Below are 22314 nucleotides of genomic sequence, written 5' to 3'. Positions count from 1 at the left end.
CTCAGTGAGGACGGGGACAAGTCAGAGCTGCCCAGAGCCTCTAACGGTCCCAGAATGGCAGTGGCTAAGTCCCCCTTCAGCACAGGGAAGCAGGGCAGGTGGGAGGGGGAAGGGCTGCCAGGGCCGGGGTGCCAGGTTTGGTGGCTTTTGCAGGCTGAGGCCGCCCACCCCCCCAGCTGGGATCTACAGGCCAGGTTCTATGGTCACCACCAGAAAACACGCTTTATTTCCCGAAGCCACACGGAAAGTGAGCTCTGGGATCAGAAGCCACTTCGGTGAGGTATTGATCTGAGAGCCGGCCCAGCACCCGTGACCTCCAGGCCTGAAGGGGCTAAAGCATGGACTTTCCTCATCTGTAAAAGGGAGTCACTTGCCACCTGCCCTGTTGGCTCCTGTGGCTTTGAGACGCGGATGGGACCCAAGGGGCGGCACCTTCGGAAGGCAGAGCACTCATCACAGAGGCAGGGGACGGCCGCAAGCACTGACCTCAGATTCCGAAGCGTCCACCGACTTCTCCTTAAGGTTGGCGCTCTCGGTCAGCACAGCTCCGTTGTACTTGTTGCAGATGTCCTCATCTGAGTAGTGCAGCCCGCCGGGGCTGGGCCGGGGCGGGGACCTAGGACAGGGACGGGGCCGTGAGGGACGGATGTGGGCTCAGGGCAGCTCTGGGCCGCGGACACCTCCCCCGGGGGCCTCCTGACCCGCCCTGTGGCCGCCGTCACGTCGGTGAGAGGACATCCTTGCTGGCGATCAGTCGGCCGCAGTGTTGCGCGGCGGTGTGTGAAGCGGGACTTCGCTAATCACACGTGCGCAGCCGGCCCCCTAGAGGGCCACCCGGGGGCGGGGGTTCTCCTGAGCTCACTCCCCTCCTGTCTGAGATCTGCCTTCTTTTTGTAGTTGCAGAGGAGGTAGGATGTTTCTTGCCCCCTTCCCTTCCTGCCTCCTTCCCAACACTGCCCTGCTGGGGTTGGGTGGGTGCCCGTGGGCACGGCGGCATGTCTGCGGCCGGCCCCCCACCCTGGCTGGTTCAGGTCTTCGGGCAGATGGGGGCTCACTGAGGGGGTGGTTAGAGCGACTGCAGCCCTACCTGGTCCCGTTCTTCTTTGAGAAGGTGTTCTTGACGTTGAGATGACGGCTGTTGAGCTCCAAGGCAGCAAACCCTCCGTTGTCCAGGGTCACGGTCTCCTCCATGTTGGAGATGCTCTTACCTGCAGCAGGAACGGGAGAATGGGTTCAGAAGTTCCAGGAAAGAGCCCAGTCCCAGCTGGTCAGCCTACGGGTGTTCACTGAGTTCCGGCCGGAAGCAGAGCCCAGACCCGGGCTGGGGCTCATAAGACAGTCGGAGGCACACGGGGGAAGAAGCCGCGTGTTAAGGGTGACGATGGGGCATTTCCATGTTTATTTTGCCCGACACCAAAGAACGGAACTGGTGTTCTTACCAGTATCTGTCATAAGAGTTTCTAGAGTGCATCATCTTTTTTAAAAAGCAGGGGCATTAAATATTGAACACACTTCAAAACAAAAAAACTCACGACCACATAACAACAAAATCTCAGTAGAAAGTAGATTTACAAGGGGCGACCATGAAGGTAGTGGACAGGGCGTCTTTGGGGTGGTGAAAATGTTTTAGAGTTGGCTGTAGTGATGACTACAGACATCTGTCGATATACTAAAAGGCACTCAAAACCCATAAATTTATAAATACATATGGAAACATATTTTAAAACATGTCAGGAGATCAGATGAATAACAGTGTAGTTGGGAGAAACCAAAGGGGCTGAAAGGTTTCTAGTGGCTCTTGGTCCTCGGGGCCGTCCCTGTACTGGGAACTGGAAGAATCTTCCAGACCTCCTCCTCTGCTCCCAGAGGCCTACAGAGCTCCCCCCGGAGTGCATTTTTGACATACTGGCTTGTTCCTTACTGTCTGCCTTCCATCTTCCCCGGCTGGACCACGGCTCGTGGACGTGGGGACCTCTCCCGCTTATCTCCCACTATCCTCCAGAAGGACTCCAGGTTCCCTAAAACCCCATGGCGCCCTCCCTGCTGTGAACCCAGCGCCCCTGGACGGGCCCAGATGCTTGACGTGCTCGCAGCAGAGGAAACTGACAGAACACAGGCAGAGGGAGGACGGAGCTGCTGGCCAGTGGGATGTGGGCGGGTGAGAGGGCGAGCAGGAGAAAACCGCTCTCAGAAAGGAAGTCCCGTGAGAAGGGGGTTGTGAGGGGAGCAAGCGGGAGGGGGGGGCGGCGGGCCGTAACTGCGAAGGTCTGGGTTCTGCATGGCTCCTGGCAGCAAAGCAGACATTCCAGTAGATGAGTACGGTATCTTTTATTTTATTTTTTTTCCCCAGGCTTCAATTATGATGTTAAATTAATACTCCAGGGTAAGGCTGAGTATCAGAAGCTGCAGGTCAGATCTGTCTTTTCAGGCCGGTTTTCGAGATGCAGAAGGAGAGGGAAAAGCAGGGAGATTTTCTATGCACCAGACGCAGGGTTCTGTAATAGCATTAACTCAGTAAAATGACATGCCGTTCATACATAGTAAATCCCATAGGAATAAAGTCTGATTTACGAACACTTGTTAGAAGTGAATTTATACAGAAAAAAATAAATCCTTTCTTGGAGGAATGAATTGCTTAACGTTAGGAAAGCAAATGGTGAAGCGCCTGGTTCTTTTAACCCTTCAGGAACAGTGAGGGGTGGTGCAGGGGGGCGGGGGCAGGGGGGGAGCTATTCAGCCCAGTGGCTCACCCCTCTGGGGGATGAGGCACCCACTCGTCTGTGGGAGGACCCCATCAGGGATCCAACTTCCTAAGAAGCAAAGACAGACGGGTCCAGCCATGGGACCCGTCCTCCGCTGCGGTGATGTCACAGAGCTGGTCCCATGCGTGGCCCAGCTACAGTTGTGTGTGTGGGCGGGGGGGGGGGAACGCATCACCATCCAGAGCCCAGTCACAGTCTGCTGGTGGAAAAAACAGGTCTCACAGGTGATTATGAGAGTTTTTTAAAAAATTGAGGAGAGCAGAACACACGGAGTGTACTAATCTTAAGTCTCCGGGTTGCCGGCATGTGTTATGGGTAGAACCACCATCCACATAGAGAGTCAGAGCAGAGCACTCTCGGAACCCTGAGGGGTTCCCTCACGGCCCTTCTCTATTGATACTTCTCTGCCAGGAGAAACCAGTGTTCTGTCTTCTAGAAACTTCTGCTCATTTGCCTTGTTCCTGACCTTCCCATAAATGGGTCCAGCTTTGCCATGTTCCAGCTTTGCCCCATATTCATTTGTCCATTTCTCTGATTCGGGGTGGCTCATGCAGCAACAAACACTTATTAAGCACCTACTGTATGCCAGCCATGGAGCTTATGCTTGGGGAAGCAAAGGTGAGCCGGGCGTCAGAGGGTTTAGAACCGGAACGTGGGATGTAAGGTGCGGTACATGCTCTGTGGGTCTACGGCTGCACCCCGTTGTGTGTTTCCACATATGGGTCCGGGAGCCACACCAGCATTTCTGAGACGCGCCTGGGCTCACTGGGCTCATGATACTGAGAGGTACGGTGAGTCACCTGTTTGATGCTCTGTCTGTCCTATTCAAAAATCCTGTTGCGTTTGGGCAATGGTGTGGGTGAGGGAACAGTCTCAGGGAATCCCATCCACCCACGAGATGGAGAGGATCCAAGACACAAGGCTCATTGTGGGGCGGAGCCAGGATGGGAACCTGGGCCTCAAGGGTCGAGGGCGCTTGCCTGCTGCCCAGAGCTGCCTCCCAGAGGAAATCTGAGGCCCGGCCTTGGTCACCCACAGGCAGACAAAACGCAAAGCCCGCACCACGGATCCCGGATTGAAGCAGAGAAGATGCGAACATTTTGGCTCCTGAGTGCATGGGCTCTTCAGGAGATGGGGTGGGGGGCGGGGCGGGGGGGGGGGACAAGGCAGACGCCCCACCTGTGCTGCAGCTCCTGTATCTCCGGTTCTGTCCGTGCAAGACCAGGGCAAACACCAGCAGCAGGATGACGATCAGGCTGGAAAGGGCCATCACCAGCAGGAACCACCACTCCTGGTAGAACGGGGTTTCCACTTGAGCTGAGGGGCACAGGAGCACACGGTCACACGGGATGGACACTGCTGCCACCAGTTCGCGGTGGCCCGGGGCTGGGGAAGAAGGCAGTCTCAGGGAAGATGAACTCCGCCCCCTGCTGGGGTGGGCGGGGTGGGGGTGGAGGGGGGCGGCCGGTGGGCTGGTTTCCCAGACACAAGCTCCTTCTCTGTGGGAAACGGCTGGGGCCCCTCGGGCACCCTTGCCACCCTGTCCCAGAGCTCTCCCTGTCCTTGCCCGTCCACACCATGCTTCACGCCATATCCCCCGATTTTATCTGCTTATGGATGTTGTCCGGGGGAAATGGAGGAAGGACCAGCGAGCCTGGATGTCTCTGATCCTCAGTGCTCAGGCTTCCCTCCCAGATGGCCCCTGGGGCCCTTTACCCCTCTCTACGACGGCCGCCACCCCATAGCCCCTTCTGGAGGCTTCCCCTCCTCCTGACATCCCCCCCAACCATTCAGCCACACACTGTCATCAGAGAGATCTTCCTCGATGGAAACAAAGCATCCCTTCCTGAAAGTCTTCAGTGTGGCCCATATGAGCCTTGGGGCTCAGTCCAAGCCCGTGAACCCCATGAGCTGACTCCTTCTTGCTCCCACCCAAGGCAGATTCCGTCTACACCTGCACGAACACTGCTGATTGCAAGCCCTCTCTGCAGGCCTCTGCCACCAGGGGACTCCCCAAGGCCTGCGCTGTGCTGTATTTCCTGCCTCCTGCAAAACTGAGCAGAACCACTGGCCCCCGTCTTGGGAAACATTTTTTGAGAAACAAATAGTTTCACTTAAAAGTTGCTTTGAAGGAGGACACCCTTCCTGCTCATGTTTTATTCTGTTTACTAAGAACAGAGACATGGGACTCGCTGCTTGGGAGATGCCGGATGGCCCTGGGGTCCCGCTGGTGCCTTCCACAAGCCCCCTGCAGGGGAGCTGGCTGGGAGGCACCAGATCAACAGAATAGGAAGCCCTTGTCCGCCTCCCAGCTGCTGAAGCCCCCAGAAGACACTTCTGCCTTACGTTAAATCTCTCACCGGTTGGGTAAAGACTGTGCACACTGGGGACAAGAGGGGGGAGCTGCCTTTGGGTAATGCAACGGTGCAGGGCTTCCTGGGACACGACAGCATTTTGAATCCAAAATATATCAGTGGTTTTCAGGTTGCACATTAATTACTCTGTATAATGAGCCAACAAATTCCAAATGGCCACCCAGGTGGGCGTGGAAAAGAAATGCCTGGGTGCCCGCAGGACCCTACTCCTGGCCCCTGGGGCAGGACCCCACAGATCTGCGGTCAGGGCTGCTGCCCTGAAGGATGGAGGAAGCTGACCACTGTCCCACTGGCAGCCGCGGTTGGCAAGGGTGTGCAGTGGGCTTCAGAGGACAGCCCGGCCATGGGCTCCATGAACAGAAGGGCGAAGGGCTTGTGTTCTCCTGCAGGAAGGAGCCTTTGCCCCTGGCTGTGTGTGTGTGTGCAATGAAAGGCTCTGTGCATTTTGAATTGCTTTACCTGGGTTCCACAAAGGAACCAAGAGGGGCAAACCTTGACTTGCTCGACTGGGGTGAGGGGTGCCCAGGGTGTCCTTATTCTAGTCTCTCTTCTGAAGGGCATGTTAAATCTTTCATAAGAAAGTGATGGAAATGAGGAGATTTTGATTTTGCTACATCTTACTGCTACAGAAGCCCATGGCGTGCTGGGGCTTCTCTTGGCAGACCCCGCCACGATCCGCGAGGACTCGTGGGTCCGAGACTGCCCGTAGGTACTGTGCTCCCTCCAAGGTCATGGCAAAGAGGGACAGAAGGTATTTTCAGTTTAAACAAGAGCAGTCAGCATCTTGAACGAATCTAGAGGCTGGGGAAGAACAACGTGTTTCTCTTGGTCCCAGGAACACCCCATATGGTTTCTGGCCTCGCCTGCCCCCTTGCCTGAGCCGCACCTGCTCCCTGCCTCCCCCACAACTGCACGCCCAGCCTCTCCCCTGCCTGCGGTGGGTTGCCAGCTCCCTTTCTAATCGCCTCCGCGCTGCTCCCTGCAATCCCTCCAGCTGCCTGGCAGATCAACAGTAGAGCCCCAGGCGGCATCACCACTGGGGTCCCCCATTGGATGGGGTCCCTGCAGGATCGTCCTCCAGGCAACCCCAGGAACGCCAGGTGCAGGCGGGGCAGAAGCTGGCCTCCGCTCCCCTCCTTGCCTGTTGTCTCACCACGAGGACTTTGTCTCTGCTGCTCTCTTCCCCTGTGGCCTCACCCCCATGCACCCTTCGCCAGCCAGACACATGCTCCCTCTTCTGAGAAGCCCTTCCTGATTTCCCCGCATCTGTTACACCCCTTGCCATAGGGCTGGCGAGGGCAGCTAGTCTGTCATCAGCACCCCATGAGCTCTGGGAAAGAAACCTTGCCTCTTCCACCCAGAGTGGAGCCTGGGGGTCTTTGTACCGGTTGGCGACTGGCCCGGGAGGCACATGGGCCCCTCAGCAGTCTCAGGGGAGGCCTGGATCAGACACACCGGGGTCAGGTGCTAAGACACCCCAGCCCTCCCTGTAGCTGCCGGGACTTTGCCCAAGCCTGCCCAGTAAGGAGCCTTCAGCTGACGGGAGGGGCTGGGGGCTGCCTTCCCCTGGATGGATGGATAGACAGGACAGTGCTTAGCTCAGGCTGACTGCTCTGACTCTGGCCTGGGTCTTTGATTAGGAAAAAATGAGACAGAAATTAAGACTTGCTTAAACGCAGCCTGGTGAGGACAGTCAGGGGCCTGGTGGCGCCCGCTCCTCCAGTACCGTGTTCTCCAGGCTGGGCCTGTGCTGCTGGTACCTGCACGGCACGGGGCGCTGTCCTTTTTCTTTGCACCATGGCTCCCAGCCCTCCCCACCCTCTCCAAGGGAAGAACTGTACCCAGAGTGTCCCCTGCTTGGACAGGGCTCCCTACCTGACACGGCCATGGAGGGGCTGCTGGGCTCCCCATAGCCCGCCTGGTTCACGGCCACCACCCGGAACTCGTAGGTCACTCCCTGCCTGAGCTTGTCCAGGCTGACAGTGTAGGACGTGGCGCCTCGGGGGATGTCCTTCGCGAACACGTCCCAGAGGCCTTCATCTGCAGAGATGACACAAGGGGAGAGGGGAGGGGTGCTCTTTTTCTGCTTCCGATGCGCTGCCGTGGGCTCCCTGCCGCCCTCACCAACGGAGCCCCCATGACATGAGAGCCAGAGGTGGGGTGCGCGGCCGGGGGCCGCAGGCAGGGAGGGGGCCAGCCCTCTCCTCGGGCACAGGCTCTGCTGCAGCTGCAGGCGGGTGCACAGTGGCGTGTTCCTGAACGTTCTCCCTGCCGTCGGATCCCATCGGATCCCATCAGACTCCAGGCCTCCCTCTGGTTTCTGACTTACGTCATCTTCCGTTGAGGGTTTCTGGCTCCCTTCTGGCTGGTCGTGGTCCCTCCCGGCCCCAGGATCCCGCCTCCCTGGCCGGCCTGCCCATCAGTCTCCTGCCGTCCCGCACACCCGAGCCAGGGTTCTGGGTTCTTTGGAGCACCTGCCGCCCCCATCCTAACTGGAGATGACAATCCCACCAGAGGCCCAGAGAGAAAACTACATGACAGTGTCTTTACCAGCCAGCTGTGAGCGCGGTGAGGCCGTGGGCAGACACGTCACCGGCTCATTGGGAGGAAAGGTGCTCAGGACAACCATCATAGAGATGCGGGGGGGTCAGGGGCTGTTCTTGTTCACCCTTGGGACTCTGCCCTGCCGGCGCACACCAAACCCCCTGAGAGGTGCCCTCCACTTTGCTCATCCGTTGGACTGGCTGCAGCATCTGACCTGCCCGGACCCCAGCTCGCTTTTTTCATCTCTGCCCCGATGCAACCGAATATGAGCGCAAATGAGACAAACACATACTGAATTCTGAACACTTGCACGCCCACGTTCATGGCATTATTAACAATAGTCAAAAGGTGGCAGCAACCAAGCATCTGTCAACAGATGAATAGATAAACAATGTGGTCCGTCTGCACCATGGAATAGCATTCAGCCTTAAAAAGGAAGGGAATGCTGGCACCGGCCCCAACATGGGTGTACCTGGAGGACGTGATGCTCTGTGAAAGAAGCCGGATGCAGAAGGACGAACACTGTGAGACCCCCATTTATAGGAGGCCCCCGAACGTGTCAAAATCACAGACACAGAGAGTGGATGGCGGGGCCAGGGGCCAGGGGCTGGGAGAGGGGAGGAGTTATGCGTTCAGGAGGACAGAGTCTCAGTTTGGGAAGATGCAGAAGTTCCGGAGACGGATGGTGGTGATGTCTGCACATTAGAGTGCATGTTCTCAATGCCACTGAACCCCGCACTTACAAGGGGTCACAACGGTGAATTTTATCTTATGTATTTTTTGCCACAATAAACATATTGAATTTATCTAAATCCTGACACGTGGGAAAACATTCATAAAGTTGACATTAAAGCCAGAAAGTCAAGATGCAGAAAGACAGGAAGCCAGTAGATCGGACTCTAGATTGTAGGCATCTCCCAACAGGGCCAAGGGAACGTGATCAGCAGTGTCGGTCATCAAAACCTCATAGAGAGCACAGCACTGTGGCTGAAAGAGGACTAGAGTCTAGAAAGTGTGTGTGCCAAGCCTGGCCCTAACATGCCTCATCTGTGTGACCTTAGGTGGAGCGCCCAACCTCTCTGGGCCTCAACTGCAGAATAGTGACAACAAAGGCATCTACATTGTAGATCGGTTTGGAGGGTTAAACAAGGTTCTATCCGTAAAGTGCTTCTAACAGTGCGATACATAGGGGAAACCGTGCATGGCCTGCGTATACATAAACCCAATCTCGAAGGAGGTGCTTTGGTAAAAAGTGGGCTCCGAGCCCAAAATGTTCATTTGAAGTGCTGATCCTTTATGAATTATAATTTCTTTTACAGGCACAGGTATGTGATCTTTTTAAAAAGAGCAGAAGATCTGGCGAGGAGAGGCGCGCTTGAATATGCGTGCTCATGCACAGACAGCTTTCCGGGGAGCTGAGGGTTATCTGGCATCGACCTTATCACGCGCCTCGGAACACCAGATATGCTCAAGTGGATTAGCCCAACGGCACACAGAAAGAAAATTGCTAGTGTACAAGTCCATATTTGCATAGGATTTAGAGTTTGCACCGATTAAGTCCTTACCGCCACAGGTTAATGAAGGAACAGATGTGAATGAGATTTTAAAGGCACAAACCTCTGCAGAGGCAGAAAGAGAGAGCAATGATTATTTGTTTCTAAATCTTCACAGTTACACTCATTTCTCACCAAGGTACCCATTACCACTAATAATGTCAAAATGGCAAGCCATAGCTTCAAGTCTCCCCGTTCTGGCCCTAACGGGTTGAGGTTTGCACATGGAATGATGGCTGTCTAAGATGTTCGTTCAGATGTTCTGCACAAGAATGATCAGGGAGTAATGGGGGCAGAGAGTGCATTTTCTCTCCACAAGCCACTCCCTGTGCCTCAGGAGCCCCCGGGGCCCCGCCTCCTGCTCTGCTGCTTCCCATCCACGCATGTGATCGTTCCACAGATACTGAAGTTCTCACTCTTTGCCTTGTTCCACCATCGGGGAATCAGGTGAGATTTCTGTTCAGATGAGCAATTCGTTAAGTTCAAGGGCAGGGGTGGACGCAGCTAAACAAGGTCATTCTTCCCTTTCAGACTCTTCTTGACCTCATGCCCATCCTCCAGCAAGAGATGCTTGCTTCCACCAGTGGGCTTTCTGAGCACTCTGTCGCATTTACCTGTCCGCATCATTGGGCCCTCGAGGTTTTCACGAGTTCCATAAATACCTATTGATGTGATTATCTTCCCATCCGTCCACCACCCATCTGTCCATCCACCTCCCTGCCCAGCCATTTATTCTTTCTTTCTTTCCTTCCTTCCTTCCTTTCTTCCACCATCTGTCTATCCATCCATCCATCTACGTATCTCCATAGTCCTTTGCAGGACCTAGCACAAGCAGGCTTCTAGTGAATGCCCACCCCATTTTATTTGCACTTACTATGAGTAAGCCACTATTCTAAGGGCTTTAAATGTGGACTGAATTGGGCAGTGTTTTTCCTCTAAACAGACTGACAGGGGTGCGTGGGCGGCTTAGTCAGTTGAGCATCCAACTACTGATTTCAGCTCAGGTCATGATCTCAGGCTTGTGGGATCGAGCCCCGTCAGTCTCTGCACTCAGTGGAGTCTGCTTGAGATTCTCTCTCTCCCTCTGCCCCCATACTGCCTCTCCCTCTCTCTCTCAAATAAATAGAATCTTAGAAAAAAAATAAAATAAAAGAGTAGACTTTTTTATGCTACTCAAGAAACTAAAGAGAAAAAAAATAGGCTCTTTTAAATGAATGTTGCTTAAACCATTGCAATTAAGGGGCTAAGCGTGAGAGGTATTCTCAGACTGTTCTGAGTGGGTCTGAACTCTTCTGGAGTGGGTTCCCTGAGTGTCTTTTGCATTAATGTTTCTGTAATGCTTTCCTGCTACTGAAGAAAAAAAATTATTTCCCCTTCCTCTGCCATCACCTAAAAGCCACATTTTATTTTAAGTGTTCTGTCATAGCTCCAGGAATTGCGTGCATTTTTCAAAAAAAAAAAAACATTTAAAATATTGATAGAGAATCTCAATGCAGACCAATTTATTTAGTGATCCGTTTACACTGAAAAATGTTGGGGGAGGGAGAGTCATAGCAAGAGAATTTCCTCCTGAGCTAACAGAAGAAAATGTCCTCGTTTTTATTTTGCTTAATTTTTCCTTGCCAAAATTAGCGCATTCGGCATTTTGGCCATCGCTTGTAATTCACCGGGTGATCTGTCTACACTAACATTTCCATCGTGGTCCTGAGTGGGTAAGGAAAGCCGGCCAGCTGTTGACGCGTCCACTCTGTTTCCGCCGCGGATTGCTTTTCTCATTTGTATTATGCCGTTAAATATCTCAATAAATCAATGATGGAGAAAAGTATCTCTACAAATTAGGGGGAAAATAACATTACAGAACTATTAGCTATAATGAGGTTTGTGCAACTGATTTTCCACGCACTGGGATAATCCCCAGCACCGGATTCCCATCTCAACCAACACGTGGGAGGCGTGCATGTCTTTGCACAGACTATAGGCCGCTCTGGGGATCTGACTCAGCAAGCCTCCAGACCCCAAGTGAGGCTGCCCCGTGCCGGGACGCTCAGGGGACTCCAGCCTGGCTTTCCCTCCCCATTCGGACAGCTCCTCCATCACGCTCAGGATGGGCCAGAAGAGAAGAGCAGAAGTGTCTTCCAAAGCCGCTTCCCTGACTGCCAGGTGCCTGGTGCAGGGTCCCCGGCTGGCACAGGGCTCTGAATGTCCTGGCTGGCCTTCAGGCGGACGCCTCCTGATGCCTGTGGGAGGGGGGCCCAGGGCGGGGAGCGAGCCCAAATCACGTTTGTGTGTGGGGCCAGTCCTCCCTCCCCATTCCTGGACGCCTGAGGGAGCACCTGCCCGGACTCTCGCTACCACCCCCGCCCCCGGCAAGGTAAGTGCGTGGGACACTGCTGCAAAATGAACCTTGCAAGTGTTCCTACGGGGATCCCATCGGTCACGTACCCCAAGTCCCACCAGCCTCAGGGGAGGCGCACACACAGTCTGGCTGCTCAGCGGTCGCGTGTTTCTTTAAGGAATGTGAACTCTTTGCTTTGTCCTTGCTGCCTTCACGGCCTTCTCTGTGCCCTAAACAGGCGGAGAGGCTGATAGTAAAGGTCCTTAAAGAAAGAACATTTTGGGGGCGCCTGGGTCGCTCAGATGGTTAAGCATCTGCCTTCGGTTCAGGTCATGATTCCATGGTCCTGGGATCGAGTCCAGTGTCAGGTTCCCTGCTCGGCAGAGTCTGCTTCTCCCTCTGCCTCTGCCCCTCCCTCTGCTTGTGCTCTCTTTCTCTCTCTCAAAGAAAGAAATAAAATCTTAAAAAAAAAAAAGAAAGAAAGAGTCCTTTTCCCACCTAATAGCTTTGGCCGCCTCGGAGCCCACCTGCCTACAGCAGACAGAACATGTCCCTTCTCATCCTGTGGCCCCCGCCTCCCCTCCGCCCGGTGGCAGGAGGCACATCTGCTCCCAGATAATGTCCTAATAAACCTGGAAACATGAACACCTCTCTTCTCAATTGAGATGGAGCCCAGCTCAGGCACATCGGTGGGCCGCTCAATTTACCCCTCCAACGCCCGGAACTGAGCTGTGTGCTGCCGGTACTCAGACAGACGCCAGGCCCCCACAAAAGTTTGATTTCATGGACAATTAAACAGGGTCTCCATGCTGAATGAAACTGTCACTCACGGGCCCCAGATTTCTGGTTCCACTAACTCACGCAACCAGCAACGTGACTGTCAGCCTGCAGCCCGGAGCAAAGGGAGGCCTGTCAGCTATTTATTTCTTAAACACTGCCTTTTCTCTCTGTGTCAGTGGTCAGTCTCCGTTCGAAATCTAACTGAAGCAGTGGGGTTCAAACATGAGGCTAAATACCTTTGAGGAAAAAAGAAAAAAAAAATCACCTTTTATCTGATCTGGTTGAAGGCAGGAGATAAAATGAGATGAAGATCTAGAAGCAAAAGGTACCTATGCCCAGAAGGAGATGGGCACGGGGCAGGAGGACAGGAGGGAGCGCCGGGCCGGGGAGGTTGGATCAGCGGCAGCCGCCCGCTTGCCTCCCCTCCCGCTTGCCACATTTGCTGACTTGGGGATTTCCATCGGTTTTAAACCTTTGGAATAAGGCTGAATTTCTTCTTTGTTCAGCCGGAAAGTCCCAGCGCCAAAGATGGAACATGAACAAAAAGAGCGGGGAGACGCAGACAGGTGTGTGTGTGGGGGGGTGGTGGGGTGCGATCAGGGCCCGGGACCAGGGGCCTGTTCTCTGGCGGGCCAGCTCTCTGCTCCGGGCTAACCACCCTGTTCGTGAAAAAGCGCTGCCTGCGCCGGGTCGATCCTAAACTTGAATTTCACGGCTGCCTCGGAGAGGAAAATATATTTATAGCTCCTTTAGTGCCATTCCAGTCTATTGTGTAAATATGTAAATTTGGCTTCGTGAGCTACACAATAAAATGCCTTGGGATAATTTGTGTAAATAAATCATCTGCATAAGCCCACTGCACAGCTTCCAGGGCCTTCCGGGGAACTTTGCAACACGGACTCGGAGGAAACGTAGCACAACCCAAGACGGGCCTCTTTCGCAAGGCTGTCCCTGGCTCCGTGCGCTCACTGACTGTCCTTCCCGGGAAGGAGAGAGTCCGCGTTCTGGCCCTAGATGCTAATCTCCTAGCTGCTGTCAGGTGGGCAGTGGGGCGACCCCGCAGAATTTGCAGCGGTTACCGTGACAGTGCAGGAGAGGAAGAGGCTGTGTTGCCACCTGCCCCTGCCTGCCCCAGCCCGCTGGGCGCCTCGTGGCACCAGCCACTAAGCTGACGAGCTGCCTGTCTCCCTGGTGCAAGGCGGAGACTTGCCTGGGCGGGGAGATGGCAGACCCAGCAGACAAGTGACTCGGGCTCCCCAGACACTTGGTGGCAGGGACCCGCGGGGGCCAGGTGGACTCCATCAAAAATAAGGCCTCCTCATGGCAACCTGGGCCCATCTCCCAGATCCCTCCTCCCCTCGAAAATCACTCCCCTGCCTGGAGAAAGTCTTGCCAGAGAGCTTCGGTGGAGAAAATAAGATAGAGCATTTAATGTTTTGTGTAATGAGGCCTGTAATAGATGACAGCTGAGATCCAAAGCCCTAAGGCACCAGCAAGGTGTTTAAATATTGACAATCCATAAAAGCATTTCATTTGCCTCTGAGTTGCTGCTGGCCTCTGTCACGGGAGGGAGGAGGCACCCCTCTGTGGGGAGACGGCGAACCCCGAGGCCGCTCTGGTTCGGTCCACGGTACGAAAGGGGAAATTGGGCAGAAGAGAGCAGAAGTGAAATCTTCAGCGCTCATGGAACAAGACAGCATCTCACAGGTCAGCCTCCTTTTGCATCGTGGTCCCCGGGGGTCGGTTTCCTCATTGCGGCACCAACTGACGGAGCTCAGGGTCCTGCGGATCTCTGGAGGTGTCCACCCGGCCAAGGCCCTCGGGGAGCGAGGCTCAGTGCGAGACCTAGCCCCGCATCCTGGTTGGCTCTTCACACCACCGTGCAGACTGCCCAAAGCTGTGCTCCTTCCAACAGGCCACCTGCTTCCTTCTTTAGGGTAGATGGAAGTTATGCTAACCCCATGAGAAGCCTGAGAATCAAAACCTCCCTTTTGCTCAGAAGATGCCAGAATATGCTCTCCTCTGCTAGGATTCTGAGCCCATGCAGCCATGTCTGGCTGCTGACGTGGTCCATTCCCCACGCTGACCTCTGACCCGGAGATGCCCTTTCCAAAGATGTGCTGTTGCCCTTGACTCCTTAGGACATCATCGTGGGATACACGTGTGTGTATATATATGTATTTTTAAAATCTTAAGCTGAGCTTTACATTTTGAGATAATTGTAAACAGAACCGCATGCAGTTACGGGAAATCATGCAGAGAGAAACCATGTGTCCTCTCTCTGGAGTCCGCCAACGGATCGTCTTGCTGACACAGCCCAGACATGGAGCATTCCCGTCACCCCAGGGACCCCAATGAGGTCCTGTCACAGCCACTGTGTCAGCGGGGGTTGGCGGGGGGATGGTCCTAACATTCAAGTCAGGGAGCAAGCCCTCGGCAGAAGGAGGGGAGTTGGCAGGGGTCCGCTGTATTTGTGTGTCCTCTAGTGCAAGGCCTCTCACATTTTCTCGGGCCAGAGATTCCATTGGCAGCCTGCTGACTCTGAAGGGACACCTTCTCGGAATGGCTTTAGTTGCATAAAACATGAAGGGAAGCCAGTTATGCTGTTAAAGCTTGTAAGTACCTAGAGGTGACCGAAGGTTCCCGGCAGCACCGTCTCCCTGGACTGCGGACCATGTGGGTCATGGGTGGTTTCTGTTGGGTGACCTGTTGGGCTACGTGGTTCTCTGGAAGGCGGGTACACAGGCCTGGGTTTTGGGGGGCACTGTGATGCCAGGGCCACGCTGGGTGATGAGGTCTGGGCAGTGTTCAGACGACGAGGGAAGCCATGCTGTGAGGCGCCCGCGAGGCCGGGATGGGGTGGGAAGCAGTGTGACTTCTGTTGCTGCCAATTCTGCAGGCTCTTCAGCTACGCCTGTGGTTTCTTACCTACTGTGGGGGGGGGGGTTGAATGGTGTCCCCCCAAAACTCACGTGCTCAAGTTCTGATCCCCAATGTCCCAGCATGTGACTTTATTCAGAAATAGGGTCTTTGCAGATATAATTAGTCAAGACGAGGTCTTGGGGGGGTGCCTAACCCGGTATGACCGGTGTCCTCATTAAAAGGAGACAGCCAGGCACGGGGATAGAAGGGCGCCCAGGGAGAAGGCAGGCATGGGGGTGAGGCCTCCACGAGGCAAAGAATGACCTAGACTGAGAGCAAACCACCTGAAGCCGGGAGACAGGATGGAAGAGACACTCCCTCACGGCCTCAGAGGACCCTCCCCTCCCCCGCCATGCCCTGCCCTCGCCTGCCCAGCCTCCAGACAGAGGCAGGACCTGTACGTGGGTGAAGCTGCCCAGTGTGGGCCCCGGGGCTCTGGCAGCCGGAATAAGTGAACACACCTGTGCTCACGAGGCAAGGACAAACTGGATTTCAGTTAGGGGTCAGTGATGTCCACGGATCTCAGGAATTCTCAGGAGCCCCTTGCTGGGCCTGAAAGCTCACAAAGCTACCTTTGCAATGAATGCTCTCCCCAGATTCGGGGAGAAAAACATCGAGTTGCTTCCTTGGGGTAGGTGCGGCCCCCATGGCCCTCGGCTGGGCCCAGACCTCACTGGGCCCGTGTTTGAAGGTCTGAAGTGCTCGGGAATCACATGTCCTCAGCGGGGTACCTGCTGTCCACTCTCGGGGCTGCCTACTTTCAGAGCGACAGGCTGGTAGGCGGCCCAGTGGATGCAGAAGGGCCATCCCCGATTTGAGACCCCTGCTTCCAGAACAGACCAAGTGCCGTGTTCAACACAAGCTCCCAGGACCCCTTGGGTGAATGCGCTGAACATGCAAGTGCTTGAGCCAAAGAATTTTTCACATCGCCCTTAAAGGATGCTGTTTTGGTCTCAGGCACCAGATTTTCTACTTAGGACTTTCTGGGAGGGGCTTGCGACTAGTCATCTCTCAGAAGCAGTTTGTCCGGCAGTCTGAGACAGGGATGAATGTGACCCCGCAGACCTTCCCTCTCAGTCCAATGGCTTCTTGAAACATGGTACTATAGCGATGCCCAGCGCCGTGGGCGGGCTCCGGCCGTGAGCTTTCTGCTGGCAGCCCTGGCACACCATGGGTTTTCATGCTCCGATACGATTAAATGTGCCGCCCTCTGAAGGTCATGGTGGACATGCTCTGTGTTCTTTGTGTTTGGTGACACCCCATAGCTCCAAGGACTAAGGACTGGCTCAGCGCAGCAGAGACGGATTTTCCGATAATGTCCGTGCTTCGTTATTACCGCTTGCTGGGAGGGAGGGAGCGAAAACCCTTAGGGCGGACAGGGCAGGGAATAGACCTTAGACCTCATTTTCAGGAGCCTAAAGATGGGACACATGACTTGTGGGCTTCACTGTGATCAGAAAGGAGTGGGGCTCAACTGGGTGCCAAGATGCAGAGCCCGAGATGGGACCCTGGAAACACTCTTGGATTCCCACCGTGAACAGGAAGCGTATGCAAGTGTCCCCAGGTTTGTACGTATGTGTTTCTGAGGATGACAATGACCACGCCTCTAGGGACGCACGCTGTGGCGAAACACGGAGACTCTCCTGCCCGCGAGGTGACGGAGCAGAGGGAGAGACGTGCCTAGCATTTCATCAAGTTCCCCTCATGTCTGTGTTGTTAGGAAAAGGCTGTGAGGAAGCCGAGGGCTCGGACTCTCAGGCTCCCACCTTGACAGGTGTCCCGGCCCCACCCCTTACCTGAGGGCCTGGCCTCGATGACGTAGCCGGTGGTGGGCGTCCTGCCTGCCTTCCCCTCGGTCCACTGCAGGGTCAGTTCGGAGGCTGACTTGGTGACCAAGACATCTCTGGGAGACCCTGGGGAGCCTGTGGGGCAAAAGAGACAGGGGAGGGTGGAGATTGGCACTCGGGGGGCTCCTCATGCCCCAGATGGTGCCTGCCCTGTCCAGGCTCTGTCTGCTTCTCCAGGCAGATGGCTTAGCCTTGCCTGGTCACACTCTGCTCATCCCAGATGTGGGAAGGCTACAGTGGCCTCACATGGGGCCAGTGGTGGGCCAGATGTGAACAGAGACAAGCCATGCAACAGGCCCAGGACTGTGCCTGGCATGCGGTGGGCCTGCTGTGAACCTAGATCCTGTCACCCTCGCCTTGCTGAGAATGCAAGCAAAGGCCAAAATCGTTTAAGTGGGAAGCTATGGGGCTTCTTTGCACGATGTGAAGACTTCACACTTCTTTTGTATATCTTATTTCCAAAATTCACTCATTTTGGGGGTGCCTGGTGGCACAACTGGCTGGGCTTTTGCTTTTGGCTCAGGTCATGATCTCAGGGTCATGAGGTCGAGGCCCGAGTTAGGCTCCATGCTCAGTGGGGAGTCAGCTTGGGTTTCTCCCTCTCCCTCTGCCTCCAACAAAAGTAAATAAATAAACCTTTGAAAAATTCACTTGTTCTTTCCAAGGCTTTCCAGAAAATAGCCCTGAACATTACCTGTTTAAGACCTAGGAATTTGCTCATCTCTGTTTAACAAGTCCATCTGGAGAGGTTGGTGCTGGCAGGAGCTTTTGAAGATAACCTGCTGCCGAAAGACCTCTGTGTTTCTGTTGCTCCTGGTGGGCCACCACCACCCGGGCTGCTGTGAGGACGGGCCCATCTGGCACGGCAGTGGACAAGGGGCCCTGGACGGAGCTCCACTTACCCTCTGCTGGCCCGGCTGTGACGTTGGCTTGCAGCTCGGGCCCGTAGGCGATGGTCCGCGCCTGCACGCGGAAGAAGTAGGTGACTCCCTTGGTGAGATCGCGCACCTTCAGCCAGCGGCGCCAGTTCCCCTTCACGTCCACTGTCACCACCTTGCTCACCCCTGCAACCACCGAGAGAGAGCAAAGGCGGGGGGGGGGGGGGGGCGTGTCTGGAGTCAGAAGCGCCAGGAGTTCCACCCATGTTGCCGTGACAACAGTGACGGTGGCCCCAACTTGCAAAGGAAGGATTTCTTACAATTAGGAGGAGTTTAAGTGGTGGTAATGGCCAATTTTCAGCACAGATAAGTGTAATTAGAGTTCAAGGCTGATAAGTGGTGCTAGCAAAGGGAAGAGCCAGCCTCATGGGGCGACGCAGGGAGGCGGCCCACAAGTCCCATCTTGTGCCGGGGAGGCTCCCCTCCCCCGTGAGAGGTTCCCCTCATGCCCCGGTCAGGTTCCCCTCCCCACGGACTCTGCGCCGCACAGGCTCTGTGTTGCTTATTTTGGTGACCCAGAGCTTCCCAACTCTGGAGAAGAGAGCACGGACCCCCTAAGAGACCCCCTAAGAGGGGTCTCCAGCCCGACTGGGCTGGCCAACCTGTGGCCTAAAGGCCCCCCAGCCACAAGTGAGAACTTGGTCCTTGGACTTGGAAGCAAGGATGAAGAAAGACCACCATACCAAATATCGAAGCCCTGATCGAGCTAGGAGGACAGACAGACAACAGGTCGCGGACATAAATGAAGTGAACGTGTTGTTGGCTGTATTCTGTGTCATGAGAAAATCAAGATTTAACATTTGGGGAGGAAGACGCATAGTGAAAATTATATGATTGCAGCGTTTTCCAGGACAGAAATGGGGCTCCCTGGTTAAACCAGTTTGAAGATGACGTGTTCAAAAAAAGTCTCGTAAGCTCCAAGGCCAGGATTTCTGAGAATTTTCACCCCATGTGTGTCTATGAGGCGTCCCTGGGGGAGGACGAAAGGGCACCCTGCTCTGACATTAGCCAGGAGAGCTGGCCAGGAGAGCAAACGGACCATCCAGGGTGGCTGTGGCCGGGCCTGCCCTCTGTGTGGATGGCTGGTCCTATCCCCACCCTTCATCCACGTGTAGCCTTGAACTCAGAAGAGCCCCACGAAGTGTGTTCTTTATTACAAAACGGGTTCACCCTTCAAAGTCATCAAAGCCAATGTCTCTTGTCCTACAGTTGTCCCAATACCTTCTGGCAGTTTCACTGTTTTCACACCATGCCTTGTACAGAACATTGATTCAGCTAAATGAGTCTCTTCCAGACTCTTTCAGAATGATTCTTACCATGTTTGAGTGACCTCTGAATCTGAGGTTTCTGGGCCATTTCTGCCCTGAGAGGCTGCCCTCCTCACCTTGCACGGCTCAAGAAAGGGGTTTCGGGATGACAGTTTGCACAATGACCATCATTGCAAATGGGTGGGATCTTCTTGGATATAAAGTTATTCTGCATAGCACTTCCCCTCTTTTTAATTAACAAATGCCTTCCTTTTCCCCAGAGCAGAAACAAAGCCATGTGCAGATTTTGTGAATTCCATCCCACTAGGAGGTAGAGCTGGTCCGACCTCCCCTGCATCTCAACGATGTCAGAATCCTTATTTATTTAGTCAATTTTTAAACCGTGCCCTGCACTACAAAGCCCTGGGGTGCAATCACATAAAATACTACCGTTTAAAACATTAAAAAGAAACATAAAAGTAGCTCTGCCATAAAAATCCGTTCCCCAAGAACATGACTCAGGCTCTGCGTGGCTTGGTGTTCCTCACCATGACCATGGGACTGGCCCTGGGGAGGCAGGATGAGGCGGGCCCATCTTCTCGATGGAGTGACCCCTGGGGCCCACTGGCAGGGGGAGGCTACTGGGCTTTCTGCCGCCTTGGCCCGGGCTGGTGAGTTTGCCTGCGTGAATCCCAGGCACCACCCAGCGCCTGGGCCAGGAGGCAGGAAAAGCAGTCAGTAGAACCACCACTACTCGACATCACCATTTCACAGCGTCCCCCATTCTTGATGGCACAGACGTGTATAAACTCACACGTCATGTCTTCTGTGAACTTCACAAGAGGGCCAGCATTCCCGCAGAGTTCATAGGACTCTAGCCCTCCAGGAAAGATGCCTGAGGTTTTCACTATATTGGCCGCTCCATCTCTGGGGCATCGGGAAGAACCAGAAACAGTTCAGAGACCCACCTGCTATTTTTTTGATTTCCTGTTGGAAATCTGGATCCAGCGTGAGGGCAACAGGGGTTGGGTTTCTCCAGGAGACCCCCACTCTAGGGCCCTGCACATGGAGCAGTTTGACCAGCTGCTGCCCTAGGGGAGGGGACCCAATGAAGACTTCCTGGAGCCACAAGAGGAGCCCCCGACTCCTGCCTGCACCCAGGAGAGACGGAGCTGGGTATGGAAGTGGGACAGTGAGGGCCACAGGAGCCTGCCCGAGATGCAGGGCAGCCTGACCTCAGCAAGGCACGGGACGCCGAGCTGTGTGTTCGCCATCACTGCCTTCTGTTCAGCCCCTCTGGCCTCGTCTCTGAGCATCTGGTCCTTTTCACTATATAACGACACACACCGTCCCATGAGCAACTGAAGTTCCCCTTGCCCCTCGCCAGCCCCAGGTCAAAATGCCCCAAAGGGCCTAAGGCTAGAGAGAGGTCACGGGCGAGGCTCTGCCCTTTCCTGGCCAGTGTTCTCTGCCAGGACTGGTGGCCGTGGTCTGGCCAAGCCAGGGATTCTGGCAGATGCCGTCCGACCAGGCAGGCTCACAGTGACACTGATGTTAGTGAGGAGCAGAGCAGGGGCACCCCAGAAGATCACAGGGTCAACCAGGGTGGTGAGCTCTGCTCCTCAGCAAGAGCCCGTTGGCTGGTGGCTAGGGAAGCCAGAGGACGGGGGTCGGACATGGGGGGCCCGTGGCTGGCCTCACCCCGGGCTGGAGCGAGGGTTAGGGCTGTTTCACGATGGGTTCTGCAGTTGAAATGGAGGGTGCTCTGACTTGCGGAAAGCCTGGAGCTCAGTGGCAGCTTCAGTGTTTCCCATCACCAGGCCCAGGCCTGGACCAGCCACGCGACGGAGCAGGAATCACGGAGTCTGGGATGTGACTGAGCCACCAACGTGGCTCAAGTTTGGGAGTCTGGACGGTTTGCTCTCGAGTGCCCCAGGGACCCGAGGAAGCCGTGAGCCCCGAGATGCTGGAGAAATGCATGAGCTGCCAAACTCTCCTCCTGCCCTGACTTCAGAGTGGATCACGCTCACTGCCCGAGGCCAGGAAGATCCAGGTGGGCGGAACCAGCCCTCCTAACACAGAAGAGACGATGCTGGTGACCCACAGTCTTATTACTTGTGGGAAGAGGCGAAACGGTGCTTCCAAGTGACTCCACGTGTTGTCACTCGAGGGAGAAGGGCAAGCGCCACAGATGGCCAGGAGACACTTTGATGACCACTTGGTACGCTCCTCTCTGCAGCCTTCATGCATGTTTACTTGCAGAAGTACAGGCGTTCCAGAGGTTTCCCCATCATGGTGGCTCTCGAACCAGCCTGCCCCAGTTCAAACTCCTTGCGAGTTCGCAATACCCCCCTGTAGCCCTGGGTGGCCATCTCAAGGGCTCGAAGCCTGAGTTCTAGGGAGATGTGAGTAAAAGCGGCCACTGCACCCTGCAGCCGCGGGAGGACTCGGACCAGTGCGTGCAGGTGCTTCACACAAGCCTGGTCTGTAGAGTGCGCTGCACCATCACACCTACGATGACGGGCATGCATGTGGGGCTGTGTTTACAGGGAGCACCGAGAAGCCACGGGTCAGCCACGCACGAGGGACCGGAGTGTCTAGCTGCATCATGTGAGTGATGCCGTGTTGCTGTGTTTGCTGGACCACAACCCTGAACACACCAGGGAAACCACATGCACGATCGTCTCCCTGGAAGGTGAGGCGAGGCCGTGGGTTCAGGTACATGGAGAGCCAGCGGGACTCGGACATCGGGACAGCGGAACTCGGGGGACAGAAAAGCAGGGCCTGCCGTGGCTTGCGACCAGGCGGGGACAATGGCCGTAGTCTTGCTTGGACAGCAAGTACTTTTACAAGACTCGGGGAGCCATTCTGGGCGCCAGGTCGAGGGGTGCCTGCCACGGAGTTTCTAGAGATTCTGCAAACCCATTACTGCCCTGATTTGGAAAAGCCACTTATCTGAGGGAGCACGGGCAGACTCACTGTCTTGGTGAGGAGGTCGTGAATCTTGGTGA

The 22314-nt window shown here is 55.1% G+C and overlaps 1 protein-coding gene across 4 annotated transcripts in view; it reads right to left on the bottom strand.

Annotated features, from left to right (window-relative positions):
* SDK1 (sidekick cell adhesion molecule 1) overlaps window positions 1-22314 on the bottom strand; it is an 869284-nt gene that overhangs the window by 14654 nt on the left and 832316 nt on the right. For 3 of the 4 annotated variants that reach the window (XM_082714190.1, XM_082714189.1, XM_082714192.1), the window contains 6 exons: window positions 18021-18182; window positions 17068-17193; window positions 7013-7177; window positions 3942-4079; window positions 1088-1208; window positions 487-616 (listed from right to left, as the gene is read on the bottom strand). In XM_082714190.1, coding sequence (XP_082570316.1) covers window positions 487-616; window positions 1088-1208; window positions 3942-4079; window positions 7013-7177; window positions 17068-17193; window positions 18021-18182 — 842 coding nt within the window. Of the gene's footprint in view, window positions 1-486; window positions 617-1087; window positions 1209-3941; window positions 4080-7012; window positions 7178-10748; window positions 11063-17067; window positions 17194-18020; window positions 18183-22314 lie in introns of those variants that run through there. The other variant, XM_082714191.1, reaches the window with a different exon arrangement.

The sequence above is a fragment of the Mustela nivalis genome, assembly GCF_964662115.1.
Source record: "Mustela nivalis genome assembly, chromosome: 19".
In the NCBI taxonomy this organism is placed as follows: domain Eukaryota; kingdom Metazoa; phylum Chordata; class Mammalia; order Carnivora; family Mustelidae; genus Mustela; species Mustela nivalis.
Note: the sequence above shows the minus strand (reverse complement) of the source record. Positions and strands in the feature narration are given on the sequence as shown.